Source organism: Balaenoptera acutorostrata, chromosome 6, assembly GCF_949987535.1.
Source record: "Balaenoptera acutorostrata chromosome 6, mBalAcu1.1, whole genome shotgun sequence".
Taxonomy (NCBI): domain Eukaryota; kingdom Metazoa; phylum Chordata; class Mammalia; order Artiodactyla; family Balaenopteridae; genus Balaenoptera; species Balaenoptera acutorostrata.
The window spans coordinates 60,406,642-60,426,904 of record NC_080069.1 but is presented as its reverse complement, the minus strand read 5'-3'; the positions used below and the strand labels follow the sequence as shown (position 1 = coordinate 60,426,904).

At 40.0% G+C, this 20,263-nt stretch overlaps 1 protein-coding gene across 8 annotated transcripts in view; it reads right to left on the bottom strand.

Moving 5' to 3' along the window:
* The window catches only part of FREM1 (FRAS1 related extracellular matrix 1), a 226,594-nt gene that overhangs the window by 124,179 nt on the left and 82,152 nt on the right, over window positions 1–20,263 (bottom strand). For all 8 annotated transcript variants that reach the window (XR_009008576.1, XM_057548002.1, XM_007176771.2 and 5 more), the window contains 3 exons: window positions 17,141–17,272; window positions 14,700–15,044; window positions 8,749–8,891 (listed from right to left, as the gene is read on the bottom strand). Coding sequence is in view for 7 of the 8 variants with exons in the window: in XM_057548002.1 (XP_057403985.1) it covers window positions 8,749–8,891; window positions 14,700–15,044; window positions 17,141–17,272 (620 nt within the window). In the remaining variant the exon portion in view is untranslated. The remainder of the gene's footprint in view (window positions 1–8,748; window positions 8,892–14,699; window positions 15,045–17,140; window positions 17,273–20,263) is intronic.

The window sequence follows — 20,263 nt, the reverse complement described above, 5'->3', positions numbered from 1 at the left end:
CCCACAAAGTGGAAAACTAGTGCCCATACTAGTCACTGGGCTTTTGCTTGTTGCCTTCCCCTACATGCATCCAGTCTACTTACGGCCACAAGCACCCACAGACAGACCTGCAGGGAATCGGAACATAAAGTAATAAATCAGTATATAAAATGACAACCACTAACCTTGACCCTCAGAATCCAGCTCACAATATGATACTCCACTGGCTACTATCTGCCTCCCTTGTAGACCTGGGTTCTTGATCCATTCTCTGCACTGAGCTTTGCTTTCTGCCTGATTCCTTCTTTTGCATCTTCCTTTGAGATTATCCAGTGCTATTTCTCACCCCCAGGAGTTATTTCCAATTCTAGTTTTGCCCATTCCCCTTTCTGGTCTGACTTCTGATAAATGCCCACTCTGGGTGCGTGTTCTCTCCTCTGGTCATGTTTCACTCCTTCCTTCCACTTTGCCCCCAGGCCTTTGTTGCATCTGCTCCTTTCTTCCTGTTTCTTAGTCCTCTTTCTCCATTTCTCTTCTATCCTTATGTTTTGCTCTCCATTTTATTGCTAACGTTACTCTCTCCCAGGTTAAAATCTAAGGTATAAATTCTATAAAGCCCGCTACTGAGAGGAATAAAGAAGAAAATATTTTTCTTTTTTTTTTCTTTTTCTGGTCAGGACTACTTTACGTACAATGAACTACATTCAGTTTAAGTATATAAGTTGATGAGTTTTGACAATCTTACATACCTGTCAAGGCACCACCACAGTTAAGATACAGAATATTTTCCATGGATTTACTGTTTTTTTGGGTTGGTTTGTTTGATAGTATTTCATCGTATAGATATAGTTTTTTTTTTTTTTTTAAAGGTCTTTTATAGCTACTTTATTTATTTATTTCTTTATTTTTGGCTGTGTTCGGTCTTCAGTTCGTGCGAGGGCTTTCCCCAGCCACGGCAAGCGGGGGCCACTCCTCATCGCGGTGCAGGGACCGCTCTTCATCGCGGTGCGCGGGCCTCCCACCATCGCGGCCCCCCCCGCTGCGGGGCCCAGGCTCCAGACGCGCAGGCTCAGTAGTTGTGGCTCACGGGCCCAGCCGCTCCGCGGCACGTGGGATCCTCCCAGACCAGGGCCCGAACCCGCGTCCCCTGCATTAGCAGGCAGACTCTCAACCACTGCGCCACCAGGGAAGCCCTAGATATAGTTTTTTAAACCAGTCTTCTGTTGATAAGCACTTGGGTAGTGATACAAACAATTCTGTAATAACCTAAGAAAATATTTTTCAAAAGCAAATTGAGTAGGTGAGGATATATTTGATGACAGTCATGGCAACCAAGGTAGAAGGAGAGGGGGGTTCTTGTTAACATCTTTTTGATGTGTAGGTAGATCTCTCAGTAGGAGTATCTAGATGGGAAAGATGAGAAGAAGGAAGAAGCACCTCCACCTGTGTAACTTCCTTCCTGTTTTAAATAGATTCTCACCTGAGATCTTTGATTTCTGCCCCTATGAAAGGAAGTGTTCTAACAGTATGGCCAAAACAATCCTGGGCCTGAGTTTAATCTTCAGTGACTGGGGAACCTTCTGATCACAAAAGCTCCCAACAAGTAACCATTTCAGCTGGACTTGTAGTTGAACAGCTGAAAGTTACAGATTTTGTTGAATATTTTAAATACATTTATATTTGTAGGACATGACCGGATACTCATCCAAATTGAAGATGCAGTCATCAAACAGACCAGCTGATCATTTGAGTCCCTTAAAAATTGGAGCTTCAGTGATGATATCAGGGTTTTACAACACAGTAATTCTTACCAGCACACACACATACAAAATATGTGTTTTGTTGTTATGCACACGACTAATTCCTGGAAACTCTGAAAACTAAAGCTTTACACTTATTACCTCCGCATCTTACTCCTTCCCCAGTCCCTGCCACATGTCTGGGTCTTCTTATTTCCCACTCATTTCAATAAAAGTTGAAAGAACCAGAGTTTATTTTGGAACCGACACACATTTCTTGAGGTTCTACTCTGAGTCAGATACCAAGATCTGAAGACAGAGAGATAAATAAATCAGGATCCCTGTCATAAATGAGCTCACAGTTGATCCAATAAAATAAATAATGGCCTCACATTATAGTAGTTTGATATCAGATTATATAAAAGGACCAGATGGTCAAGCCTGGGGAAACAGGTATGGAATAGGAGCATCAGAGGATGATTCCTGGAGCAGGTGATACTATAGCTGAGAGCCAGTCCACAGTCTGAATAAGCTAAAGCTGCCACACATCAGAAGAGGGAGAGCTGGGAAAAAATGGACATGGGATATACTCTACTAAACATACTGCTACTGCATCAATGAGTTTTAATTGTCCTCAATTACAAGGATGTGGCTAATCTCGTCTATTCTTAAGAGACCATGTGACAGATTTGGAGGATAATCTAGTCCAAAATAGATGAAGGCTGAGACTAAAGCAATGATGGTGGGGTGGGGAAGTAGAGACAGATGAGAGAAATTTCTCAAGTAGATTTATTAAGATTAGCTGACCAATTGGTTATGCAGATACTAGAGAGAAAGGGGGTAGGGATGACTTCAAAGATTCTAGTTACAGTGGTTTCATGCTAATTTTCAGGGAAATATGCTAAATGTCTTGTGAACATGTTGAGTTTAAACTGAATGCAGAGGTCTGCCGGAGCCAGCGAGACCAGCCACCCGACTTCACTGCCACCTGGAGACAGCTGGCTGCAGCCGCCCGCCAGCCAGAGGAGGCGCCTTCAAGATGGCGGAGGAGTAAGACGTGCAGATCACCTTCCTCCTGACAAATACATCAAAACAACATCTACATGTGGAACAACTCCTACAGAACACCTACTGAATGCTGGCAGAAGACCTCAGACTTCCCAAAAGGACAGAAACTCCCCAAGTACCTGGCCATGTGGCTGACAGGATCTGGGTGCTCTGGCCGGGTGTCACCCTTAGCATCTGAGGTGGGAGAGCCAAGTTCAGGACATTGGTCCACCAGAGACCTCCTGGCCCCACATAATATCAAACGGTGAAAGTGCTCCCAGAGACCTCCATCTCAACGCCAAGACCCAGCTTCACTCAATGACCAGCAAGCTACAGTGCTGGACACCCTACGCCCAACAACTAGCAAGACAGGAACACAACCACACCCATTAGCAGAGAGGCTGCCTAAAATCATAATTAAGTTCATAGACACCCCAAAACACACCAATGGATGCAGTCCTGCCCACCAAAAAGACAAGATCCAGCCTCATCCACCAGAACACAGGCACCAGTCCCCTCCACCAGGAAGCCTACACAACCCACTGAACCAACCTTACCCACTGGGAGCAGACACCAAAAACAACGGGAACTATGAACCTGCAGCCTGCAAAAAGGAGACCCCAAACACAGTAAGTTAAGCAAAATGAGAAGACAGAGAAATACGCAGCAGATGAAGGAGCAAGGTAAAAACCCACCAGACCAAACAAATGAAGAGGAAATAGGCAGTCTACCTGAAAAAGAATTCAGAGTAATGATAGTAAAGATGATCCAAAATCTTGGAAATAGAATGGAGAAAATACAGGAAACGTTTAATGAGGACCTAGATGAACTAATGAGCAAACAAACAATGATGAACAACACAATAAATGAAATTGAAAATTCTCTAGAAGGAATCAATACCAGAATAACTGAGGCAGAAGAACGGAGAAGTGACCGGGAAGATAAAATAGTGGAAATAAAGACTGCAGAGCAGAATAAAGAAAAAAGAATGAAAAGCATTGAGGACAGTCTCAGAGACCTCTGCGACAACATTAAACGCACCAACATTCAAATGATAGGGGTCCCAAAAGAAGAAGAGAAAAAGAAAGTGTCTGAGAAAATATTTGAAGAGTTTATAGTTGAAAATTTCCCTAATATGGGAAGGAAATAGTCAATCAAGTTCAGGAAGCACAGAGAGTCCTATACAGGATAAATCCAAGGAGAAATACACCAAGACACATATTAAGCAACCTATCAAAAATTAAATACAAAGAAGAAATATTAAAAGCAACAAGGGAAAAGCAACAAATAACATACAAGGGAATCCCCATAAGGTTAACAGCTGATCTTTTAGCAGAAACTCTGCAAGCCAGAAGGGAGTGGCTGGACATATTTAAAGTGATAAAAGAGAAAAACCTACAACCAAGATTACTCTACCCGGCAAGGATCTCATTCAGATTTGATGGAGAAATTAAAACCTTTACAGACAAGCAAAAGCTAAGAGAATTCAGCACCACCAAACCAGCTTTACAACAAATGCTAAAGGAACTTCTCTAGGCAGGAAACACAAGAGAAGGAAAAGACTTACAATAACAAACCCAAAACAATTAAGAAAATGGTAACAGGAACATACATATCGATAACTACCTTAAATGTAAATGGATTAAATACTCCAACCAACAGGTACAGACTGGCTGAATGGATACAAAAGAAGGCCTGTATATATGCTGTCTACAACAGACCCACTTCAGACCTAGGGACACATACAGACTGAAAGTGAGGGGATGGAAAAAGATATTCCATGCAAATGGAAATCAAAAGAAACCTGGAGTAGCAATTCTCATATCAGACAAAATAGACTTTAAAACAAAGACTATTACAAGAGACAAAGAAGGACACTACAGAATGACCAAGGGATCAATCCAGGAAGAAGATATAACAATTGTAAATATTTATGCACACAACATAGGAGCACATCAATACATAAGGCAAATGCTAACAGCCATAAAAGGGGAAATCGACAGTAACACATAGTAGGGGACTTTAACACCCCACTTTCACCAATGGACAGATCATCCAAAACGAAAATAAATAAGGAAACACAAGCTTTAGATGATACATTAAACAAAATGGACTTAATTGATTTCTATAGGACATTCCATACAAAAACAGCAGATTACACTTTCTTCTCAAGTGCTCATGGAACATCCTCCAGGATAGATATATCTTGGGTCACAAATCAAGCCTTGGTAAATTTAAGAAAATTGAAATCGTATCAAGTATCTTTTCAACCACAACTCTATGAGACTAGATATCAATTACAGGAAAAAATCTGTGAAAAATACAAACACATGGAGGCTAAACAATACGCTACTAGATAACCAAGAGATCACTGAAGAAATCAAAGAGGAAATCAAAAAATACCTATAAACAAATGACAAGGAAAACACAATGACTCAAAACCTATGGGATGCAGCAAAAGCAGTTCTAAGAGGGAAGTTTAAAGCAATACAATCCTACCTCAAGAAACAAGAAGCATCTCAAATAAACAACCTAAGCTTACACCAAAAGCAATTAGAGAAAGAAGAACAAAAAACCCCATAGTTAGCAGAAGGAAAGAAATCATAAAGATCAGAGAAGAAATAAATGAAAAAGAAATGAAGGAAACAATAGCAAAGATCAATAAAACTAAAAGCTGGTTCTTTGAGAAGATAAACAAAATTGATAAACCATTAGCCAGAGTCATCAAGAAAAAAAGGGAGAAGACTCAAATCAATAGAATTAGAAATGAAAAAGGAGAAGTAACAACTGACACTGCAGAAATGCAAAGGATCATGAGAGATTATTACAAGCAACTATATGCCAATAAAAGGCAGCCTCCTCAATAAGCAGATCTGGGAAAACTGGACAGCTACATGTAAAAGAATGAAATTAGAACACTTCCTAACACCATACACAAAAATAAACTCAAAATGGATTAAAGACCTAAACGTAAGGCCAGACAGTATAAAACTCTTAGAGGAAAACATAGACAGAACACTCTGTGACATAAATCACAGCAACATCCTTTTTGACCCACTTCCTAGAGAAATGGAAATAAAAACAAATAAAAACAAAAATAAACAAATGGGACCTAATGAAACTTAAAAGCTTTTGCACAGCAAAGGAAACCATAACCAGACAAAAAGACAATCCTCAGTATTGGAGAAAATATTTGCAAATGAAACAACTGACAAAGGATTAATCTCCAAAATATATAAGCAGCTCACGCAGCTCAGTTTCAAAAAAACCAAACAACCCAATCCATAAATGGGCAGAAGACTTAAACAGACATTTCCCCAAAGAAGGTTTACAGATTGCCAACAAATATATGAAAGGATGCTCAACATCACTAATCATTAGAGAAATGCAAATCAAAACTACAATGAGGTATCACCTCACACCAGTCAGAATGGTCATCCTCAAAAAATCTACAAACAATAAATGCTGGAGAGGGTGTGGAGGAAAGGGAACCCTCTTGCACTGTTGGTGGGAATGTAAATTGATATAGCCACTATAGAGAACAGTATGGAGGTTCCTCAAAATCTAAAAATAGAACTACCATACGACCCAGCAATCCCACTACTGGGCATATACCCTGAGAAAACCATAACTCAAAAAGAGTCCTGTACCACCATGTTCATTGCAGCTCTATTTACAATAGCCAGGACATGGAAGCAACCTAAGTGTCCATCAACAGATGAATGGATAAAGAAGATGTGGCACATATATACAATGGAATATTACTCAACCATAAAAAGAAATGAAATTGAGTTACTTGTAGTGAGGTGGATGGACCTAGAGACTGTCATACAGAGTGAAGTAAGTCAGAACGAGAAAAACAAATACTGTATGCTAACACATATATATGGAATGTAAAAAAAAAAAAAAAGTTCTGAAGAACTTAGGGTCAGGACTGGAATAAAGACGCAGACATAGAGAATGGACTTGAGGACACAGGGAGGGGGAAGGGTAAGCTAGCACGAAGTGCAAGAGTGGCATGGACATATATACACTACCAAAGGTAAAATAGATAGGTAGTGGGAAGCAGCCACATAGCACAGGGAGATTAGCCCGGTGCTTTGTGACCACTTAGAGGAGTGGGATAGGGAGGGTGGGAGGGAGACGCAAGAGTGTGGGGATATGGGGATATATGTGTACGTATAGCTGATTCACTTTGTTATAGAGCAGAAACTAACACACCATTGTAAAGCAATTATACTTCAATAAAGATGTTAAAAAATAAATAAATCTTCCAAATAAAAAATAAAAATAAATAAATTAAATGAATGTAGAGATGTCAGGTAGAGATGTTGGTACACAAGTCTGAGCTGGAGAATATTTAGGAGTCAAAAAATAGGCGGTACATGAAAACAGAGCAAAAGTCTTTCTTTTTCTCTCTGTTTCTCTGTTTCTCTCTCTCCCTCTCTCCTTCCCTCCTTTTCCCCTCCCTCCCTCTCCCCACCCTCCCTTTCTTTCTCTCTCTCTCCACCCTTCCCTTCTTTCTTCCCTCCCTCCCCCCCAACATAGATTAAGAAGATGAATAAAAGTAGAGGAAAATATGATTATGACTTCTTTAGAAGCCCATCCATCATGGGGAATAACTGGATCTATAGAATTCAGCCTGACATATTTGCCAAGATTTAAAAATAATTTTATTTCAATAAAGTTTTCATTACTGTGGTCTTTACTATAGAGGAAACTGACATCTATGTTTGTGGGTATGAAAAATATGATCTATAAAATATACAATAGCAGAAAAGGAAAAGGGAGTCCTGAATTTTCTGTTTTTAAAAAGGCCTATAGTTTGCTAAAAACGATACGGTATTCTAGTCAGAAACATAGCTCAGTTTGAATGGATACAACAAAAGATTTAGAAATAAATCCTATTAATAGTTTCCATTTTGGATTATCAAATCATCTAAGGTCTCAAGCAAAAATGTAATCTAGAAATGGCATAATTATACACATTGATGAAAAGAAGAGGCTGTTATTTATAAAGGAATTGATTTCTTTTCAGTCAATAAGCAGGTGAATTGAGAATTTTCTGATTCATTTTCCATTCCCTCTTAATAGGAGCACCTACTTCCTTCAGTTTCTGGGCTCTAAACGTCATTCTTCCATTTGTTACCTTTATCTTGGCAGACAGATGAATAGCTCAATCATCTATGCATTGGCTAATGTCAGTGACCGTGACACTATGAGATGACATTATATAACCAATAGGGACACTATATGTAGTGGGTGTCACTTATTTTCAGAAGCCTTTTTTTCCATCCTTACCACCAATCATCGTCTTCTTGCAAGGAGTCTACCCCTTTATAGTTGCCCAGACCCTTCCTCATCTGTAAATTGTATAGGATGATGGCTCCGTAAGCCTATTTTTGTATTCTATATATTTAAATAACATCCTTGAGTGGTAGTAAAACTCTTAGTTCTTCAAAAGCAATGATAAATAATAGCTAATATATTTATTGAGTACTTACTATGTGCCAGAAATTTCTCAATACTTACATGTATTACATCGCTTACCCTCACAATCACTTTATAAGGATGTTGTTTTACAGATAAAGAAACTGAGTCACAGGTCAGTTAATGTCAATAACAGGACAAAAACAAAGACAGTCTAACTACAGAGCCTATGTTTTCACCACTACACATAAAATAAGTCAGTGGGATTTTTTTTGTTATTGTTATGAAGCAAGCAAATTTTGTGAGGTGCTCTTTATAGAAGGGTCTGATGGTTAAATAACCTTGGAAACACTGCATACATGGTAATTTACATAACTCTGTGGAAAAGTAAGAGAGCAGTTATGTTGCAAAGAAATTGACTTAATTTTGCTTACTCCATTGCTTCTCAAACTTCAAGCTTTGAAATCTGTTTTCCTGTAGTTTCTAATTACATATTCCAGAACTGATACCTGTGGACAAGACTTTGGGAAAGTGTTCAGAGATGGACTCTTACCTGTGGCTCTGAGAGATTTGGAGGTTCGTGGCTGTCCCACAGGACAAATTCAAATGAGTCTTCAAAGATTTCTCCACCAAAATGACGATAGTAAATGATGCCATTGAACAGATCCATCTGAAGGAAGCCAGGGACAGGATAGCCTATTGGGTCCACAAAATATCACATACCTTTGTAACAGTCTGCCAGGTGTTGGGGTATAATGATATTGGATTTATCTCCAGAAGTTTTCTCAGTCTAGTATGTTGTATGTACCCAAGGAATCTTTTTTTAAATTGAAGTATAGTTGATTTACAATACTGTGTTAGTTTCAGGTGTACAGCAAAGGAATTCAGATATATATATAGATATATATAGATATATATAGATATATACAGATTCTTTTCCACTAAAGATTATTAGAAGATACTGAATATAGTTCACTGTGTTATACAGTAAATCCTTATTGCTTATCTATTTTATGTATAGTAGTTTGTCCACGAAATCATTATTAAATGCTTTTATCAAAGCTTATAAATAATAAAGCAGAAAAATTAAAGTTACTACATCTGCCTTAATATATAGAAAAATTAGCATTAGAAAAATATTTTTAAGAGATAGTCTTAACATCAGCCAAGATGGCAGAGGAGAAAGACCCTGAGCTCACCTCCTCTCATAGGCACACCAAAATCACAACTATCTGCAGAACGACCATCAGTGAAAAAGGCCAGAACCTACCAGAGGAGAGCTTCTACAACTAAAGATATAAAGACGCAACAACAACAAGATGGGTAGGAGGGGCAAAGTCACAAAATAGTCAAGTCCCATACCCCAGGGTGCGCAATCCATAAACAAGAAAATAATTACAACTGCAGAGCCTCTCAAAGGAGTAAGAGGTCCAAGCCCCAGCCCAGGGGTCCTGCACTTGGGAAGATGAGCCTCCAGGGCATATGGCTTTGAAGGCCAGTGGGGTGACTTCTGGGAGTCCCAGAGGTCTGGGGGAAATAGAGACTTCACTCTTAAAGGGTACATAAAGAATCTCTCATGCTCCAGGACCCAGGGAAGAAGCCGTAATTTGATAGAAGCCTGGGTCAGAATCACTTGCTGATCTAGGAGAATCTTCTGGAGAGACAGGAGGCAACTGCAGCTAACCCGAGGGACATAGACACTGGCAACAGCCATTTTGGGAACTTGTTCTACCACATGGATACTGGCACTGGCAAACGCCATTGTGGAATCTTCTCTTTAGCTTATTAGGGTGAAGACCCAGCCCCGACACAGCCCACAGGCCTGTAGGCTCCAGTGCTGGGATGCCTCAGGCCAAGCAACTAACTGGGTGGGGACACAGCTTTACCCACCAGCAGACAGGCTGTCATAAGACCTCCTGTGTGAACAGCTGCTTCTGGACATGGCCCTGTCCACCAGAGAGCCCAGGATCCAGCTCCACCCACCACTGGGCAGGCACCAGCTCCAGAATAGCCTGGGACCCAGCCCCACTCTCCAGGGAGCCTGCTCTAGCCTCCAGACTAGTTTCATCCACCAGAGGGCAGACACTAGCTGAAAGAAAGCCACAGATATGCAGCCTGCAGACACGACCTGCCCACTAATAGGACAGAACCTGCACGGGGACCAACTGGACCATGGTCCCGCCTACTAGCAGACCAACACAAGCTTCAGGACTCCCTGGACCCTGCACCCAACTGTGTCAGGAAGTAGCCCCACCCACCAGGGATCCAAAACCAGCTCTAGGATCCCTGGGTCCTGCAAGCAGACTCCAGGACCTGGCTCTGCCCACCAGTAGGCCAGCACTAGCCCCAGGACCTGGTTCAACAAACCAGTGGGTGGGGTAACAGCCCTGGAGTCTCCTGGACCTTGACTCAACCCAACAATGAGCCAGCACTAGCCCCAGGGCCCCCTGCGGTTCTGTAGTCAGCACCACCTTGTGACCCGGTCCCACCAACCAGCAGTCAGCAACCTCCACACAAGGCAGGGCCTGGCAACCAACTGGACAGGGGGTAAATCAAGCCTACAAGACTGCCTACATAGTCAGCCCACCACAACAGAAGGACACACTCAGTCCTCATTGGGGGAACCCCTAGAGCATACAGCTCATGTGATGAGAGGGGGATGTGCTGCTGGGACACATAGGATGTCTCCTTCAAAAGGCTACTTCTCCAAGATTGGGAAATGTAACTAACCTACCAGATACATAAAAATAAAAACAGCAACCTAGGCAAAATAAGGCAACAAAGGAACAAACGTGTTTCTAACAAACAAGATAAAACCCCAGAAGAAGAACTAAGTGAAGTGGAGATAGGCAATCTACCTGAGAAAGAGATAAGGGTAGTGTGATGATAAAGATGATCAAAGAACCCAAGAAAAGAATGGATGCATAGAACAAGAAGTTAGAAGCTTTTTAACAAAGAGTTAGAAAATATGAAGAACAACCAAACAGAGATGAAGAATACAATAACTGAAATGAAAAATACACTAGAAGGAATCAACAGTAGACTAAATGATACAGAGGAAATGACCAGGAAGCTGGAAGACAGAGTAGTGGAAATCACTGATGCTGAACAGACAAAAGAAAAAAGAATGAAAAGAAATGAGGACAGCTTAAGAGACCTCTGGGACAATCTCAAGCACACTAATATTCACATTATAAGGATCCCAGAAGGAAAAGAAACAGAGAACCTATCAACATATTTGCAGACATAATAGATCAAAACTTCCCTAACCTGGTAAAGGAAACAGATATCTAAGTGTAGGGAGTACAGAGAGTCCTATACAGGATTAATTCAAAGAGGAACACACCAAAACATATTGTAATTAAAATGGCAAAATTGGGACTTCCCTGGTGGTTCAGTGGTAAAGAATCAGCCTTCCAATGCAGGGGATGCATATTCGATCCCTGGTCGGGGAACTAAGATCCCACATGCCACGGGGCAACCAAGCCCACACACCACAACTACAGAGCCCATGTACCCTCTAGCCCACTCGCCACAACTAGAGAGAGAAAACCCACATGCCACAACTAGAGGGAAGCCTGAGCACTGCAACGAAGAGACCGCGTGCCGTAATGAAAAGATCCAGAGTGCCTCAACAAGGATCCCGTGTGCTGCAACTAAGACCTGACACAGCCAAAAACAATAATAATGATAAGGAAAATAAGTAAATAAAATAAATAAATATTTTTAAAAATATAAAATAAAATAAAATAAAAATAAAATGGCATAATTAAAGATAAAGAGAGAATATTAAAAGCGGCAAGGGAAAAGCAACAAGTAACATACAAGGGAACACCCATAAGGCTATCAGCTGAATTTCAACAGAAATTCTGCAGGTCAGAGGGAGTGGCACAATATATTTAAAGTGATGCAAAGGAAAAACCTACAACTAAGAATATTCTACCCAGCAAAGCTCATGTTCAGATTTGATGGAGAGATCAAAAGCTTTACAGACAAGCAAAAGCTAAAAGAGTTCAGCTTAACAAGAAATGTTGAAGGAACTTCTCTAAGAGAAAAAGAAAATACCACAACTAGAAACGTGAAAACTGCAAAAGTAAAATGCTCATCAGTAAAGGCAAACACACAGTATAAATGTAGTAAATCATCCACACACAAAGATAGGAGGAAAATTAAAAGAAAAAAGTAGTAAAATCATCTACATCCACAATAAGCAGTTAAGGGATATACAAAAAATTAGATGTAATATATGACATCAAAAACAGCAGCTGTGAGGGGAGGAGAGTACAAATGCAGAGTTGTTCAAATGTATCTGAAATTAAGACACTGATGAAAGAAACTGAAGACAACACAAACAGATGGAAAGATATACACTGTTCATGTATTGGAAGAATTAAAATTGTTATAATGACCATACTACCCAAGACAACCTACAGATTCAACACAATCCCTATTAAAATATCAAGGGCACTTTTCACATAACTAGAACAAATAATTTTAAAATTTGTATGGAAACACAAAAGACCCTGAAGTGCCAAAGCAATCTTGAGAAAGAAGAACAGAGCTGGTAGGAACCACACTCCCTGACTTCAGACTGTACCACAAAGCTACAATAATTAAAATAGTATGATACTGGCACACAGCAGACACATAGATCAATAGAACAAAATAGAGAACCCAGAGATAAACCCATGCATTTATGTTTAATTAATCTACAACAAAGGAGACAAGAATATACAATGGAGAAAAGACAGTCTCTTCAATAAGTGGTGCTGGGAAAACTGGACAGCTACATGTAAAAGAATGAAATTAGAACATTCTCTAACACCATATAAACAAAATAAACTCAAAGTGGATTAAAGACCTAAATGTAAGATCTGAAACCATAAAACTCCTAGAAGAAAACAAAGGCGGAACACACTTTGACATAAATTATAGCGATTTTTTTGGATCTGTCTCCTAAAGCAAAAGAAAAGCACAAATAAACAAATGGGACCTAGTTAAACTTAAAAGCTTTTGCGCCTCAACAAAACAAAAAGACAACCTACTGAATGGGAGAAAATATTGCAAATGATATGACCAATAAGGGGTTAATATCCAAAATATACAAACAGCTCATACAACTCAACAGCAAAAAAACAAACAACCTGATTAAAAAATGGCAGAAGACCTGAGTAAACATTTTTCCAAAGACATACAGATTGCCAACAAGCACATGAAAAGATGCTCAACATCACTAATCATCAGAGAATTGCAAATGAGATATCACTTCACACCTGTCAGAATGGCTATCATTGAAAAGAACACAAATAACAAATATTGGCAAGGATGTGGAGAAAAGGGAACCTTGTACACTGCTGGTGGGAATGTAAATTGGTGAGCCATTGTGGAAAACAGTATGGAGGTTTCTTAAAAGACTAAACATAGAACTACCATATGTCCTAGCAATTCCACTCCTAGATATATGACTGAAAAAAATGAAAACACTAATTTGAAAAGATATATGCACCCCAATGTTCATTGCAGCACTATTTACAATAGCCAATACATGGAAGCAACCCAAGTGTCCATCAACAAATGAATGGACAAAGAAGATGTGGTGTGTACACACACACACACACACACACACACATATACATACAATGGAATACTACTCAGCCATTAAAAAGAATGAAATTTTGCAACAACGTGGATGGACTTAGAGGGTATTATGCTAAATGAAATGTCAGAGAAAGACAAATAATGTATGATATCACTAACACATGGAATCTAAAAAATACAACAAACTAGTGAATATAACAAAAAAGAAACAGAATCACAGATATAGAGAACAAACTAGTGGCTACCCATGGGGAGAGTGAAGGGGGAGGAGCGATATAGGCATATGGGATTAAGAGGTTCCAACTACTATGTATAAAATAAATAAGCTTCAAGATATGTTGTACAACATGGGGAATATAGCCAATATTTTATAATAACAATAAATGGAGTATAATGTTTAAAAATTGTGAATCACTGTTATACACCTGAAACATATAATATTGTACATCAACTATATCTCAATTTTTAAATAATTAATTAATTAAAAATAAAATTAAATATGTTTAAAAAAAGAAACAGTCTTAAGTAAAACTGCTTGATACCCATTTTGTCAAGCTCCTGACCTACCTACTTCAAAAAGTAGTTATGAAATTATTCTAACAAAATGTAAATAAATGTTATTCATGAAATTTCTTTATCAATAATCTAGAATAGGTCAAACATATTTCTTCAACCTTATTTGTTCTCTTACCTTGCATAGCAGACTTAATTTTTCATAGTGTAATGGTTATATTGAGGCCCAGCTCTGGAACTTTCTAGATTCCAGATGGATAGATCAACTCAACCTAAATCTCAGGCTTCCCATCTATGAAATGGTAATAATAATAATAGAATCTTACCTCATAAACTTGATGTCCCCCTTAGCACAAATTCTGACACAAATGATCTTAACTGCCCAGAACTTACCTATCAGTCCTGGTGCTGGCTTCTTCATGATCTCTCCAGCCTGCGGGGGTTTCGTGATATTAAAGAAGATGTAGTCATCACTGGAGTCCATGTCTGAAGCTCTCAGCTTGGAACCCTGGATCAGTATGGTCTGCCCCTCCTCCAGCTCAATCACAACGTTGGTTATGAGGAATGGTGGACTATCATCTTTGGGCAAGATGTTGATGGGAAACTTATGTCGGATGCTGTGTTGGCCGTCGAATATCCTGAAGACCACAAAGTCTTTGGTGGAGTCACTGTCGTCATGATGATATTGAACGACTCCAGCCTGAAGGTCAGCCACGGTGAAGAGAAACCCCTTCCCCCCTGATGGAAAGAACAGAGGTGGAGCGGAATGAAAAAGGTGTGGAGGCAGCAGGTTAGTGAAAGCAGCACTACAGGAGAGGGTGTGAAATGGAAAGTGGTGCAGCCAATGCTTCCCTCACCTGGAAAAACCATAGATTGTTTAGTGGGTTCTGGGGCTCCAAAGACCTGGTTTTGAATACTGGCTGTAATACTTATTAGCTGGGTGGACTTGGGCAAGGTATTTAATTTATTTGAGACTCATCTATAAAACAGAGATAATAATACCTACCTAACATTCCCTCTTAAGGATGAGAGAACTCACACAATAGTGTACCTACAATAAGTATTCATCGTTCTTTGACTCATTATCATCATCCGACAGCACTTCTTAGAGTAGTGGTCTCGAACTAGCAGCATCAGCACCATCTGGGAAGTCATTATAAATGCAAGTTCTCAGGTCCTATCCCAGACCTACTGAATTAGAAATTCTGCCGGTGGGTCCCAGCAATTTATGTTTTACCAAGCCTTCCAGGAGTCTAATGCACGCTAAAGTTTGAGAATCACTAGCTTAATGAGCAAGAGCTAGAGCTCTGGTAGCAAATGGCCTGGGTTCGAATCCCAGCTCGGCAACTTTCCAGACAGACAAGTCAACTTCTCTAAATCTCAGGTTTCATGTGCAAAGTGAGTGTAATAATTAGTACCTTGCTTCATAAAGCTGATGTGAGATAAAGTATGTAGAATGCTTTGTACGATCTGGCACAAAGTAAATGCTTAATAAATGTTTACACTATTTTCTTCCTCTGAGCCAGAGCATCATTGCATTATGGACTATGACTCTCCACTTCATTTCTATAGTACTGATAAACACTGCTTCACTCTGCACAAACTATTACAATTCTTGACGGCAGGTGTCCCATTTCTTTCCCAACTCCATATGGTTTTATGGATTAAACATGAGTATAATGCACACTATGAGTTACTTGCCCAACAGGAACTTTCTGTTTCTTCCTCAGTACCAGAATCCTAGTTTTATTTAGAATGGTAATATGACTATTTAAAAAGACTCAGGTTCCCAGACTCTGTTGCACCTAGGGGGATAGTATGTAACTTGATAAGAGATACAATCAGACTTCATTGTATCAGGCTCCTAGGAAAAGTTGTAAAACAGCAAACTTAGATGGCGTAATTTTTTTATTGTTCCTTCTCTTTCTTCCTTCCCCTAACACTGAGTAAAAGCCTAGAGGTGTAGGCGCCATCCTGTGACCACTGACAGAGCAGAAAAGAGCCGCTGGCATCATGGATACAGAATACCTACCTCTGTGCAACTTGTCACAAGGAGAAAGTGACTCCTGAATTTTTAAGCTGCTGTAGTTGGGTTTTCCTTACATGCAGCTGAACATCCATCCTAACTAATACATCCAGCTTAAGCTAAGCTCCCACTGTCTTGGGATTAGGCAAGAGAATTTATCATTTTATTTTTGATTTTATTTTTTCAGAATTTCCTAATCACAAGCAATGATAAAGAAGAGCTCTCTTTCTACTTTACAGTTAAGCAAACTAAGAGGATAATGGAATTAAATCCTCTGAGCTCATTACAAGGAATGGACTATATTACCATTAAGTATGGATATTTTTATTAGGGCCATTACCTTGTTAACTACCATCTTTATAACTATAAATTCATTTCTTTTAAACAACAGCAACTGCTACTAATAACATAACAGCATAATTATTACTAACGTATTAAAAAAACATAAGTTTTTCTGTTTTTCTGTTTTTCACTCCATTTCTCTGAAGCAGAGAAATGAAAAGGAAATATTTTGTCTTTGAACTGGGATAAGATAATCTGTTAAGGAGTATATTTAGAAGGAACCCTACATGGCTCTGAGATTTAAACAATGACTCAAGTACAAAAGACCATTCATAAAATGTCCTCCATTGATTTGAGCATCCTAATACAAAAGCCAGTGGTTTCAAGATCTCCGGATCTGGGGATTACGATAATTCATTTAGAAATGAAGCCCAAGAGATACTACATATATCCTGTTAAATGTGATTTGCTTTTGGAGAAAACACTTCTTGGGTTTTTTTCTAAGTTACAAAGTTTGTTCATTCACCTCTCAGAGTAAGCCATCCATGCTGCAGGCCACCCACGATGACTACCTGGACAGCATGAATGTCATTATTGTCAACAATCTGAAACTGTTCCCAGGTGATGGCCCGAGACTGTCCCTCTAGGAGATTCAGACCTACAAGAGAAAGCACAAAAAGTGTCCTGGAAAGTTCTATGACATGCCAAGATGCCTACCTTAAGACAAGATTAAAGAATTTTCACTCACAAAACTAGGTAAAAATTGTATCTTCAAAAGCTTCTCGAGAAACTGGAATTTAGTGTTTACTTTAAGTAATATTTTTACTATTAGTACTATTAACTCCAACCTGACAACTGGTTCCTTATGACATATCCTTTAGAGGCATGATGGTGCCAAAAATAAATATTAGAAGGAAATAACAGATGTTATGTTCACAGTGGTCTCTAGTTCAGAAAGCTTCACAAGGAATTTTTCAAAGGCGGCATTCACATATTTTAAGTGGGCAAGAGTCAGAAGTGCTTTTACACATAAATTATAAGAGCATAAGTATCCCACGGGATAGAGAATTAAAGTGGTTAAATACACAAATACAGAGTTACTGTGCTAGGGAATATTTAATGATGTTAGACAGGAAAAGTCTGACGCTTTATAATGAGGGCTGTGTTTTAATCTAGACTCTAATAAGGAAGGGACTTTTGTAACTAAAGGAATTAAAAATAAAACCTTCTCCTTGGACCCAGCATGCTGGAGGGGATATGGGGAGAGAATGAGTGCTTCTCAGAGCAAGAATACAGACTCCAGACTGACCACTGCCGTTAGAGACAGGAAGCATCAACCATTCCCATTACCCAGTAGAGCCGGGGGCCAACAGACTGAAGAGACTCTCGAAAAGGAGCAAAGCCTTTTAAAGAAGCAAGGTGATGAAATTTAAAGACAGTGCACTGGTGGACCCAGTTAATGCTTCCCCTCAAATCTACCCAGCTCCCCTTCCTCCTGATGTTGACCATTTGCCTGCTTTCTAGCTGCAGCAGTTCCAATAGGCTTCCCACAGTCCCCACATTGTAAAGCCCTGGCTGCCACCACTGTCTCATCTTCTGATGTTGCTGCCCTCAACTGCCCACCAGACGAGGTTTTGGCGTGACCTTCCCTGTGACCATGGCCAGGTCCCACACCATGGGACTCAAGGAGTTTGTACAGTGGCTGTTAAGAAGAGCCAGGTAACACAACCTAGGCATGTGGGGAGTTAACATCCAGTGAGGCAAACTGACCAGGGTGAGAGAGGAGATGGAAGGAGCTGACATGTGTTTGTTCACACTTGCTCAACCCCACCCCTGACTCTCCCCACACAGAGTGGGTTCATCTCCTACTGGAGATATCAGCACTATCGAGCAATCAGCTTTATTTTCTTGTAAACCTATGACCAGCTCAGTCACACCACCTTTTTATTTGCCACCCCCAAACCCCCAACTTCCCTTCTCCTTACTCTAGTTTTCAGTAAAGCGTTAGTGCATATAATCTGCCTAAGGGGCTGTTTGCTATGGTACCTGGGCTAAGACATATGGCATATTGAAAGAAAGGGAGAAAGGAAGGAATGAAAGGAAGGAAGGAAAAGAAGGAAGGAAGGAAGGAAGGAAGGAAGGGAGGGAGGGAGGGAGAGAGGGAGGAAGGAGGAAGTGGGGGAGAGAGAAATAAGGATGGGTAGAAGGAAGGAAAGCAAGGAAAGAGGGAGGGAGGGAGGACAAGCACATATAAAGAATCTCTGCGACTGGTAATAAGGGTTTTGAAGCCAAGAGTGCACAGTACAGCACAGGACAAGGCATCATGGGACGCAGGAGAGGAGCAAGTGAGAACACTAGAAATTTATATAGCAAGATAGTAATGGTGGTTATGTCTTCGTGGTGGAGTAATGAGTGATTTTATTCACCCGTTATTATTTCATTCATTTATTCATTACTATTAACTCATTTTTATCCTACTTATTGTGCTTTCCAAGTTTTCAATGATGAACTTAAGTTCATAATAAATAAAATTTTATTTTAAAAAGAATTCCGGTGTCCAAACTAGTCAAAACCAGATTTGGAGCTCTTAACAAGCCTGGTTTCACAGATCACACATACACATGCAGACCATTAAGTCTCTACACTCAAGCAATAATGTAATTAATATTTGATTATTACTAAACTTTAGATCACTAATTCATTCTTTTCTCTCATTATCCCTCAAACAGAGGTAGAGTAGGACAGAGAGCCAGATTATAAATCAAGGATGCCCAACCAACGTTGTCCCTCTCTACTGAAACTCACATACGTACAAATACACACACATGGTATGTTACCCATGTGCAAGCCCACACACATACACATACACAAGCACAAGAGGTAATCGGTTTAAGCTGCCACCTGAGTATTTAAATCAGACAGATATTTTCTGTGTTAACTGAACCTACCAACACTACTTATAAGTATGTTTTGAATGCTCTTGATGGTATTAATGGGAAAGGAAAAAAATCTTCATTTACATTTCACATTTACATTTGATCTAAATATATACATTACATTTTAAATCTACTCAGGAATGAGAGGCAGTGCAAAGCCTTCTTTTAAAAGAAATAAAGCAGGAGGAGGTCAAGATGGCAGAGTAGGAAGACGCAGAATCCACCTCCTGTCCTCCTCCCACCCCTGTGAATACAGTAAAAATACATCTACATGTGGAGCAATTCTCACTGGAAATGGACTGGAGACTGACAGAAAGACCCTTATGCAACCAAGGCTATAAGAAAGATCCACATGGAGTTGGGTAGGAAGGGAAGAGAATCAATCAGGTTGGGACCTGCACCCCTAGGAGGGGACACAGAAGAGGGGGGAGATTACAAGGGTGGAGATATCCCTGGGGAGTGGCTTGAACCACATCCTGGGTCCCCCAGCCCTGGGGCCCAACAGTGGGAGGACGAGTGCCCTTAGATTGTTTGAAAACCAATAGGACTGACAACAGGGCTGTAAGAAATCTAGACTCTGCTCATGAAGAATACACACATTCTTGCTCACTCTCATGACAAGAGAGAGGAAGCAGATTGAAACTGCCCAGGACTCTGGCTGGTTTCCCACAACTGCCTCAGTGCATGCCCTGGCCCATGCCAAGCACCCTTTC